At 38.4% G+C, this 12,252-nt stretch overlaps 1 protein-coding gene across 9 annotated transcripts in view; it reads left to right on the forward strand.

Annotated features, from left to right (window-relative positions):
• Positions 1-12,252, forward strand: part of ABLIM2 (actin binding LIM protein family member 2) — a 140,855-nt gene that overhangs the window by 65,247 nt on the left and 63,356 nt on the right. For all 9 annotated transcript variants that reach the window (XM_029960349.1, XM_029960332.1, XM_029960338.1 and 6 more), the window contains exons 5-6: positions 851-977; positions 3,006-3,099. In XM_029960349.1, coding sequence (XP_029816209.1) covers positions 851-977; positions 3,006-3,099 — 221 coding nt within the window. The remainder of the gene's footprint in view (positions 1-850; positions 978-3,005; positions 3,100-12,252) is intronic.

Below are 12,252 nucleotides of genomic sequence, written 5' to 3' on the forward strand. Positions count from 1 at the left end.
GAAATCTGCAGAGTGAAGAGTAAATGAGTGATGGACCTTGTAAGCTATTAGAGGGTTGATTTAGGATATAGAGAACCAGATCCAAATCCTATGTCTACGTAACATCTCTAAACAGGGCACTTACTGGTAGACTGTTTGTGTGGAAACGGAGTGTAGATTTGGATTTTACTAGTTCAGTCAAAAGCATTTATTGTTACAAAAAGAGGCAACCAAGCCCCCCAAAAATCTTGTTCTCAATTACTTTTTCTGAGGAACCTTATCTAAGTGAATTTCTCTAAATAATAAATATGTAGCCAGCCATCACTTTTACATATTAAAATGTCACTATTCCTCAGGAATTTGTAATACCTCTTAACTAATGGTGTGTTTTTCCTGTTTACAGGAAATTTCATATCAGAATTTCAGCTTGGATTTTTTAATGCTTGCTAAAAGAATTTTGGAATGATAAGTAAAGCTTGCAGAGCAGTAGGCAAAGTGTAATATGAAAAATCAATTATTTTTTAAAATCTAGGTATTTTTTTATTTATTTTATTAGGCTGATTTGCCCAATAAATGCTTGAAAAATTGATTATCAACATTTCACGTTTTAAACACAGTATAAATTAATTAAAATAAAGCCCGAGTCTCTAGGAAACTTAAGTCATCAGCTTTTTTCTTTGAATGATTCATGTCTTCTAGCAATGTGAGGGCATTATTAGGGCAGCAGCACTTGTCATCCCTCAGTGAGCAGTGTTAGAGCCCACGTGAGCTGTTACCAGGACACCGACAGATCCTTGTACTGCAGTAACCAGCACTGTTGCATGACCACTTAAAGTGTGTGATTCACTCATATTGGATTTTTCTCTTGCAGATTGTGGGGGTTGTGGTTCAGAAATAAAAAATGGGCAGTCCTTGGTTGCCTTGGACAAACATTGGCATTTGGGCTGTTTTAAGTGCAATACGTGTGGCAAGCTACTGAATGCAGAGTACATCAGCAAGTAAGTTGAGGAGCATTTTCACCTGTTTTCATCGTTCTTTTAATGCCAAATAATTCGTTTATCATTCTGTATCCTTTAGTTTTTATTTATGTATATTTGGAGATATACAAGAGATTAGAGACTGTTGTCTTAATTATTATCTAAATTGTATCAAAAGCATAAAAAATGAAATAAAGAAAGTAGAATTTAAATTTGTCCATTTACCTGGAATGGTACTTCGCAAAGCATCTGTGCTATAGAAAATCAGTGGGTGGAGTATGTTTCAAAGCCCCATAGATACTCCCTTAGTCATCTATGACTTTGCTCTGGGCAATGCTGTAATGTGAACAAGCAGATACTGTCCTTTCCATGTGTTTTACATAAGCAGAAATGTTCATCAAAAGTTCATTAGGGATGTACATACCAAGCTTTTCTGCTGCTCCAGACCCTTGTGCTGTCAAATTTGGACTGAACGTGATGACAGCACTGAGAAACAGCACAAAGCACGCACACAGACCAAGTCCCATGTCAACACCCTCATCAGGCTGGTGAGATACAGGGCTTTCACTGGCCAAGGCACCTGGGATTAATTTCTGCTTCAGAGAAGTGTGTTGATATGTTGAAATTTTCTTAAACAGCAAAGTAACTCAATCACCAGTGCCCAGAGATGATGGAGTTTCATAGCCCATGTCCCACTGACTTTCAACAATTCTTTGGATTTAGATTAATACAAGTATAACATTTAATTTCACAGCTTGCACTGGAGAAACAATATTTATGAAAAGGGTGTTCTTGAATAAGGTTTTTCATTAACTCAAAAGTTGTGCTACTCTGCTGCATTTTGGTACAGTCCTTTTTTGGCTTGTTATTTAATAATAAAACCTCCATAAATTGTAAAGATATAGTTATTGTGAAATCCTCTTTTTAAAAAAGCTAAATGCCAAACAAAATAGCTCATGAGAAGAAACATCCTGGCTTCAATTAATTCAATTAATTATTGTGGTAACTTATAAGTTAGTCTCTAAGCAATCCAACTTGTATGCTATAAAATTAATTTCTATGCTTCTCCAGGGAAATGTCTGATAAAATTATTCCTCTGGTAATAAATCTGTCTGATCATGGGCTGTTTTAACATAACAAACTGAACATATTTAACTATATTTAACTTGCACTTTGAAACAGGAGAAGAGTCTGCAGTTTCTGTTAGAGCAGTTTGTTTTCATTCATCAGTTTAATGGTCTGCATGTAAAATTTTGTAAAATTATAAAACCTAAATTTAACAGGTTCTCTTCAGAGCAATAATCCAAGTGTTCCGGTTCTGACATTTTAGAAAGGATGACTCCAGTTTTTATTCTTCATATCTTTAAGTTGTGCATTTTCTTAACTCACTCATGGGGGTGACCTAGCTGGTCACATCATGTGTGAACACACTGCAACATCTCTTCTGCTGCTCCAGCTGAATTCTTGTAGTCATAGTTGGCTCTTATGGACCAGGTTCCCGAGATGGGTAATCCATGCCTGTCTTTAGGCAAGTCCAGTCAAGAATGTCAGTACACTTAAATGTTAACCAAAACTTGGTTTACAGACAAGACAGTTGAGAAATTACTCTGCTCAGTCTCAGCTAAAGGATTAGATAATATATGTATCAGATGATTGGATGAATTAGATGGCAAGTGAAGAGGGAAAGAATAATATGTAGAAATAACTATTTTTTCCAAAGAGGGGGAGACACATGGAAGACATTAATGGGTAACAATATTAAACAGATGGTGTGAGGGTTTCAGAGACCAAGTATCATTACAGGGAGGGAGACAATGGCTGAATTCAGCAACAAGCAGGAAAGTAGGATCATGGTAGACTCTAAAGGTCCAAAAGAGTTTATTAGCTATTCAGTTCTTTACAAAATTAGTATAAGAGTATTTGGTAGGCAGGAAAGTCCATTAATACCCTATGAAGTGTTGAAGCATTAACAGATTTTAGATGTGTAATCTCCTGGTGAACTGTAAGCCTACATAAAGCAACTTCTGTTGGCCTGTTGTTCTTCCCTAGGGATGGTGTCCCATACTGCGAAACGGACTATCATGCAAAGTTTGGTATCAGATGTGACAACTGTGAAAAGTATATCACGGGAAGAGTGCTTGAGGTAAGGAGAAGCTGTCATTCAAGGACACCTCAAAGTGTACAAAAAGACTTGCTCTTTTGGGTGTAGTCCTGTGCTCACAAATGAGTGTTCATGCAGCAACTTAATGTTACTTTCATAATACCAGGATCTTCTATAATTTTTTTTTGTTTGTTTGTTTCTTCTGTTAATGATTTGATAATACACAGACTCCCTAAATGGATATTTGTGGTACTGGAGATGTTCAGGCAGCAGAAGTAATAAGTGAATGTGTTATCAGGCACATTTTAATACTTGCACTAAATTCACTTGTAATTTCTGCTTTTTGGTTCTGTTTTATGTTCCCCAAAGATAGGATGAAGCTGTTGAAAAGTAAGATGAATAATTTGAAGTGTATTTTTGCACTCAAAAAGGAGCTGTGTTGCAGGGATTTCCTTTAGTTTGTTGTTGTAAGAAGCAGGAGGTTGTTTAGCGTAGGTGCATGTTTATGGATTATGCAGAAATTTCCATAAAACTGACCCAGGGTCAGAAATTAATATATTGCTTTGATCTGAATAGAATCTATCCTTGGATCTAAGTGTATTGTTGTTTTATCAATGTCTTTGATTATCCACTTTTTCTTTCTGCTTTTCCCTGTATCTTGTGAAATCTTAACAGTACTAAAGTTAGGAAGAGGTTCTCCAGGTTGCTCAGTTCACTCCTTTCTCTTTCTCACTTAAGAAAGCCTGGAGAAGTCTCAAGGGACTTCCACCAGAGAAAGATCTGCTAGGAGTTGTACAAAGACTTAACTATTCAAGTGGTGGACAATTATAGCTGGGAAGGAACCGAGGAGCAAGTGTCCATACTAGATGAAAATCCGTATTAGATGGGATGATATGGTATTAGCGTTAGGCTCGGGAGGCTCTTCCATTTTCAGAAGTGTTTACAGACAGAAAACAAACTTCTAATAAGAGTATAAAGACAGATTTCTGACTTTTTGCAGATGATTGTCTCAAGTGGGAGAGGCAAAACAAAAGACACAATGAAAGGTAGTAAGAGGGGGTGAGCTTTGAAGGTGAAGGTAATTAAGAGAGAGATGAGTGCAGAGAAAAGAGTCAAAGCTACAGCAAATTTGAAGTGCACTCATAGCAGTTTACAAGGAGTGATAAATACTGAGATGGGAGAAGAACAGAAGAGAAGCTTCAGTTTATTTACTGACTCTTGGCTTCACAATATTGTGTTTCTGTCCTGGTTCTTACCTTGAAATATCTGTGAAAAAATACTCTTTTTATTTGGTAATATTTTACCCACAGTATGGTTAAACAATAGCATGTGATGTGATGTGATTAAGAACTGTGTCCTTACTGTCTCTGTGGATGATAAAAAGGAAAAAAAAGTTCTGCATAGTAACAGTACTGAGTTGGATGTGTGGGACCTGGGAGCAGGTGTGGCTGTAGTTGTTTCTTCTGACTGCTTGGTGAGAGTGTACTGAACAGGAGGAGAGTTCCTTGTTTTTATTGTAGATAGACTGTAACAAACTTGAGAAAAGTTAATTCTTTAAAGCTGTGGTAGGAATTTTACCATAACTGATTACATATGTCACTGTAGTTCTGGGTGATGTTTTTCATTTGTGTGTATGTGTCCCTTTCTTCTCCCCTCTCCAGTGTTGCTCTGATGACAGCACTGTAACGCTGATTCTCATCTGACTTTGGTACTGGTTCAGGCTGGGAGCTACTTTGATTGGTCTGTGGCATTTAACTTTGTTAAAAATACAGATAGAAGATTCCGAAACCTTTTTTTTATAAAAAAAGGATGTGGAGAAAGGACTTTGACAAGGCAGAGAAGTGTCAGATAGTGTCACTATGAAACAGGAAAGATAGGATGAAATTAGTATGAAGCAGGCAATGGATTTGAAGAGTTAAAATGATATTTAATGTCTGGAGACTTGTTAGAACTTGGACATTTTATGGTCTGTAAACTTTTTTTCGTAGGATTGTACACAATTTTTTGTTTTGTGTGCAACAAATCTAATGAAGCCCTGAATAAAAGTGCACATGGTATGTCCTAGCATTCTGCTGTCACAAAAGGTCCTGTTCCTCATGACATCTCCCAGAATACTTACTCTCATCCACTCTGTTTTCCCATGACATATCTCAAGATATGTATTTTTTTACCTTCCCACTGCCTGTTTACAAGAGGTGACATGCATTGTGAGCCTTCTTCCGTGGTGATCAGCGTGTGATTTCCATGAGTCTTTGGAGTGCTGTAAGGGATCACTTAAAATGGCCTTTGAGTTTGTGTTGACCATGGAGAGCAGCCGGATGAGGAGGTAACACACACACCTCATTTCATTAGGAAGGTAGACAAGAAGTCATGGCCTGAGCAAACAAATGTGAGAGAACACAGAGAGCGTATCCATAGCTAATGTGGTTAACTCGTTTGTTGTTTGTCTGCAACAGATGGAATTGGGGCTGATCTCTTCCGTCTGTCTGGTATTGGTATAGAACTTGATGTGTGTTTGTCACCAGCAGGCTAGTTGATGTGTTTGTATATCTCCTGGTCAGGAGGACAGAAAAAAATACGAAGTAGCCATGGCTGGTTTTTGTAGTAGGACATTTTCTTTGTGGAATTGTCTGGAATCCTGAAACATTTTTTCAAAACGTCAGTATTTCTTTTTACCATCTTGAATATTATGTGGAATACACAGAAATAATAGGGCAAATTGCTATTAAAGTGGGGGGAATTTTTGACAGCAGTAGTTATTAGGCAGAGGAATAGTCTCCCAAGGGAGCTGCTGGAAACTGTCACTTAGAAAGTCTTATAATAAGATTGGACAAGGCACTGGAAAATCTGTGATAGGGAACAGTCCTGCAATGACAAAGGGAGGGACTCTATGACCTAATAGGATTTTTTCCATCTCTGATTTCTGTGATAATGTCAGGAGGACAGCTGCTTCCACAATTATTCTGTGCCCAGAAATGATAATATTGTCTCCCTTTCCAACACTTGGTTTTTTTAAGTGTTTGTTCAGCAGAGAGGAAGGGAGAGTCAACTAGTGTGAGTTACTGATAAGTTATAAAAGTATGGCTGTTTTTGTAGGTTGTCAGCCAAATACAATGATGACTTAGTTACTTAAATTCTTCTTTCAGCCCGTTTTCTGGGGGCCAGATTCATTCCATCTAGTAAATTGGCTTAAACACAGGATAACTTTGTTTATAATTCCTTTCTTGTTTCTCTCTTCTCCTCCAATCCACCTTGGCTTGCCCTCAGTCTCCCAGGGAACTTGTACTGGAAAAGCTATGAAAGGGGCTGAGCAGTTCATTTATGGAGATGATAAATTCTTCTATTGCTTTTAGAAGTAACAGTTTTGCTGTTTTTCCAAAAAATCTTGCCCACAAGTGCATTTATGGGCAAGGTTTGATTTGCTTGTGAAGCATACAGAGCACTCTTAAATGCAATATCCGTTCTCCCCTAGAAATTGCTCTGTTTTGCCCCTGACCGTATGTATTGATAAACCTGCCAGCTTAAGTGGGGACCGAGAGGTCACTGGAGTTTACTTTAATAGTTTGACTTAAAATGCAGTATGAGTAAAAAAAAGTTTATTTCAATGCTTATGCTATATCTCTGTTGCCAATTCTGCAATAGTTAAGATCATGCAATAACACAGAAAGTAAACACATTTTAAAATAACAAGCCACTGATTTTTATAACCAGCCATTTCCCTTTTGTCATGTTGCAATATATTTCTCTGCATCTAACACTAAAAATATTTCCCCCCTTTTTTTCTATCACAAGCAGTTATTTATTAGTTAAAATCTCATAGAAATAGACAGGTGGTATTGCCTTTTTCTTTAATATACCATATTTCTCATGATAATTCAGTGCCTGATGCGAACTCCTTTAAATCAAGAAAACACTTTTCATTTATTTCCTCATTTTTAATCTAGCTATGCTTTGCTTGGAGGAGGCAGAGATGTGTTGCCTACCTCCTGGTTCTTCCCACACAGCAGACTGTGCAGAGGTTTGGAAGGCTGTTATTTTCTCCCCTTTAATTGATGAACTCGAAGGAGAATTTATAGAGAATAGTGTTAGTTCCTTTCAACTTTTATTTTGCAAAACTGAATGAACCAAGTTCTCCTCTGCTCATAAAATCAGCTCCAGGTTTTCTGATGATGCCAGTGAACCTTTTCACTGTTGATTCCTCACTGGAACCACTGTCTCTCAGCATGGATGAAAATTGTACTCCAGATAGTGCCTCACCACAGCCTTGTGCAGTGATAGCAATCCCTTCCACTGTTTCTGAAGACAGACTTTCCTTGGTATACCTCACACTGATGTGATTTTTTGCCTAGGACTTTGTTAACATTGACAGCCCATAGCAAGATTATTACTTGGGAGATTTTCTCTTCATCTGCTGTGTCAGCTGGTGGTTTCCTACATTGTTAGAGGAAGCCTCCACATCCAAAAATAGCCTCCTGGGGATGTTTTGATGGCATACACAATATAGGCTGTGAAGGGGGTCGTGGTTGCTTGGCTAGGCAACTGCATCCCAGTGATGGCCAAGCTGAGCTGCCTTGTATCATCCACCCACTGCCAACTGCACTAGGAGCTGATGGATAAGCTGAATCTCCATCACTGCTAGCTGGTGTTTTTAATTTCATGTGAATAAAAGTTGACAGTGTAGCACGTTGGAAATTTTAGAATGACTTTCGGAAATGCCTCCGGGGCTTATTTATATGCAACCCAGCTGCTTCTGTAAGCTCTGACAGGTACTTTCAGCACTTGACTTTTGTCTACAACTGTCCCATGATTTCCAGCTACATGACTGTGGTGTAAAAGTATCTTACAAGTGCTGGTGAAAAGCGCTCTATCGTTTACAGCAGTTGGACCCATCTTTATGTTTAGTGTCTGACGTCCTAACATGGCAGCATGGCACTCAGTTTATGTGGAGGAAGAAAGGGTTAACATTTTACTGGTTTACATGTATGTGTAAATGTCTAGAAAGACATAATCAATGTATGTTTTTAAAATCTATTAATCAAAGCCACATGTTATTTTGAAATAAGGGAACAAATGCAGTAGGCATTAGGAATGTCAGTACTAGAAATGTCAGTAATTTATATGTCAATTAAATGCCACTTATACCTCAGTGACTTATTAATTAAATCATGAATCTTGATTTTTGTAGTTTGTTGTTTGCTTTGCCCTGGAATTGAGCTGCTTTTGTTTGCAGCCACATCTACTTTGTAAATAGATTGCCTTTCCCTTTACAAAAGTCTCAGTATAACAGAGAGACGAGACTAATTCTATACAGCAGGGAGTACAAATTTCTGCCTGCAGTATGGAAGAATGGTTTATTCTGAAAGGTCTGTTACCCTGCTGTTTCATTAACAACAAAACCTACTGATGTGTGAAAGGTACTTGAGCAGCTTATTACATAGGCATTAATACTGAAACATGCAATAAAAGCGGGTCTGTGTGCACGAATGAAGGGTTCCCTGTAGCCTGGGCAGCCCCACGAAGGCTGTCAGAGCAGCAAAAGCATCCAAGAGTCAGTACTATCTTCGGTTAGAAACTGCTCTCTACGCAAGTTTTCCCCCTTCAGCGGAGAAGAAAGAAAACAGTTGGAAAAGATACATCTATATAAATCAGCATTAGCTTTTGCAAAAGGAGACCATCTAAGGTAGGAAACGTTAATTAGTCCTTGCAATACATAGTGAGATGCACTATAGAAAGTGAGATGCACTATTCAATGCATGCTGAGACGCAAAGCATTTTGCAGCTTGGGAATGGTCTCTGTTTTGGTGCCACTTGCATTCAGCTGGAACTGCTGGTTTGCAAAGACAGGTTAAACATCAGTGCGTAGTATCTGAACTTGGCTGGGTAAGTGTTAATTGACAATTGACTTAGACTTTCTGCTTTAAAGCAGACATCATTAAAAATACTATCAGCAAGCAAATAAATAGCAATACAAATGTTTTTTATCTTAGTTTTTACCCTTTTATGGAGTCCAATTGTATTGTTTTAGATGCATTTACCTCATCTTTCTTCCACTTTCATCCTTTCCCTTTTTCAGCCACCTTTTCTCTCTAGGAAGAGATAGAAAGATACACCTATCCATATTTATTATCTGAACTGTTAAAAACTCACAATTTTTAATGTCAGGAAAAAACTATATATTACAATAAACTCTGTATAGTTTTTACCCTGTAGTAATTTGTTAGGCTTATTGAAGAAGAGCACTGAGTAGCATTTGATGATAGCTTAAGACTGTTACATTTTTACCAAAGTAAGGGATTCTGTAAACTATTTCTGAATAACATAGAGAAGTTCAGAAACTGAGGGAAACTAGTTGATAGAGAAGAAAGAATTACTATTGCAAGTTTTGAGGTTTTGTTGTTTGTTTTTTTCTTCTTTTCTGTTTTTCAGTTGCTTACTTGCTTTTCTGTTGAGGATTTCTCTCACATGTTTGGGAAAGTCCCCAGTAGTGCTGCTGTGCATTTGTGCCTGTGTGGGTTTGCATGTGTTAGAATTTTAGTGCATAGTTTGATTCTCGAGCCTGGCAAACACTTGTGGTGTCCACTGCCTTTTCTACTTATACAAAAATGTAGTACCACTTAACTATCTGAAAATTTCTTAATTGCTTAATTAAAGGATCAAAGGAGTGATTCCTGTAGTCACTGTGATACCTTCTGAGCCTCACACGCAGCACACAGTATGGCAGTTACAATGCCTCTCTAAGCAGTGTGTTGCTGTGGTGATGCATTAATATATAGTACTATTTGCCAGCATTTCGGTATTTTGACAGTGTGAAACATTGCCCTTTATGGATGTCTGCAGTTCCTCATCCAATTACTTTGCATAATCTCTCATTTCTGGTGGTCTCCTGACTCATATCAGGGGTGTGCTGCAGTTGTAGGACCACTGCTGTGCAGAGCCCTTGTGCCTCGCTGTGATCCAGCCAGCACCACAAGCGCCTGCCTCCAGCTCTCTCCCGTAACCATGACAGTGGTGCAGCAGTAAGTGCACTCAGAGACAATTGGCTTTGTTGATGAAGTATCTTCAGGATGCTCTGGCCCATGTAAGAACAGTTCAGCTTGTCTGCTAATAGCAGGAAAGCAGCCTGTGACTCATTTCTTACGTCTTAGATTTTTCATCCTTTACTAACCTTCACTATTGTTTGTGCTTTTTTGAATTTCCCCCGAAGTAAGAACTTCTGAGTGGTACCTTGAACTAGGAATATGTGAATGAGCCTGAAAGTAGCAACTTCCTAAGGATTATTAATGTCAGCTCTGCATATGTCCCAGCTAAATTTGGTGATGCAGATAGCAGTCATTATTCAGGCACAGACTAAGAGACAGCTTCTGATCTCAGATGTTTACAGCCTAGGTCACCACGTCCAGTGTGCAAAGAGCTGTGCTGGATTCATCTCATAAATTGTGCTGCCTCTCCAGGGCTGTTGGGTGTTGGTTGCAAATTCATTCTTCTAATCTGAAATGGGTGGGCTAAATGCACAGCTGCGAAGTTGAATATGAAGGGGAATATGTCTGCAAGTCACCTTTCTCCTTCTTTACTCCCTTGCCCCTGTCAAGGGATGGCATATGCAACAGCCAGCTGCAGCTTGTCTTGGCCTCTAAGGGAGTTTTAAGGAGTGGGAGAGCAAAGTGGAAAAGAAATTAAGGAGATTGTTGAGCCAAAGGAAAACAGAAGCCTCTTCCAGTCTCAGTGGGTGGCAAGAAAAATTGGAAAGCTGAGAAGAAAAAGACAAAAGGGACTGATCACTCACTCCGTAACAAAAACAACTGAGTGCAAAATCAGTGGTTTTAGGCATGACAGACCATTTTGGTTTACAAGAACATGTACTAAATTCTGTAGAAAAAAATGTGCTATTGGCCTTTTCCAGATCTTACTTGACTGCGGCAGGGTTGAATTTGCTCCCAAGCCAGAACTTGTTTGCAGATGTCACAGAATGAGATTACAGTTATAATAGTGCTATTTTTCTATTATTTATTTTTCCCTAATTATTCATTTTATGGTTTTTAATTATATGTTATTTATTTTCTCCCACAAGCATTAGAAACAACTTCTTCTGAGAGTCCAGTATATAGTAAATTGTCGTTCTGAGATAAATGTTCCTGTTGTTACATCTGATTGCACTTTATACCTGGAAGAATAAAGAGTGTGTGGGAAGCAGTAGAAAATGACTCAAATGTGGGTGGGAATTCTCAAGGCTCTGCAAAGTACAGTAGGATGAACCAGAACCAAAACAACATGAAATAACTGTACATGTGAGATTGCTAAAGCTCTAAGTAATGCTGCAGGTGCATGTATTGAACATTTCACATGACCGTTTCTTGGCATCTAGTAGGATGATAACTGAATCCAGTAAGGAGAAGATGAGGAGAATGATTGATAGAAAACATTACATTGCATTTACAGTGCTGTAAATCCTGTTGCAAATGGTTCATTTGCCCTGGCATGCTGTGGAAGTGACTCACTGGTGAGTCAGGTCCACTGTGACTAAGAGAATTAGCAAGAGTTTTCCTCCACAGAATTCTTTGTCTTTTGGCTCTCACACTTTTTTCTCCTTGACACTGTTGTATGACTTAAACAATAGATATTTTGCCAAATACCGCTGCCTTGATAATGTTGCCTGTCCCTTCAAACCCAGTAGATGATATGACATCTGTTTACTAACTTTACCATTATTGTATACAACTATTACTGAGTAATTCTTCGAATCCGTCTGTTCCATGTGCAAAACTCTGGCTTTGCTAGAAATGTGAATGGACAATTTATGTGATTACACACAAAGGCCATTATAGTCCACATAATGTATCACTGTGTGAATACGGTGGCAGAGTTATGAATGTGTGTCCACTGAACAACACTTGACGGCGTGGTGCTGTGCACCTTCTTCATGGTACTCTTGAGATACAGGCAGAAGGACAGACACCTGAGCCCTAGATTTTACACAGACTTTTGGATTAAACTCATGTTGTACAATCCCATGTTGAAGTGCTGACCAAGAGCAGGAGGTTTGTATTACCAGGTGGGAATAAGCAAGAAAAACCTCCTATTGGGTTTACCTAATTGGTGGAATAACTTGATAGGAAAACTTTCTGTGCCAGTTCTGTGCTGTTAGGTCAGAGAGTTATTAAATAGTAACTAATGTAGTTGTGGGAACAGGAGGTAAAA

This window comes from Manacus vitellinus, unplaced genomic scaffold (genome assembly GCF_001715985.3).
Source record: "Manacus vitellinus isolate BGI_N305 unplaced genomic scaffold, ASM171598v3 scaffold_0_pilon, whole genome shotgun sequence".
Classification (NCBI taxonomy): domain Eukaryota; kingdom Metazoa; phylum Chordata; class Aves; order Passeriformes; family Pipridae; genus Manacus; species Manacus vitellinus.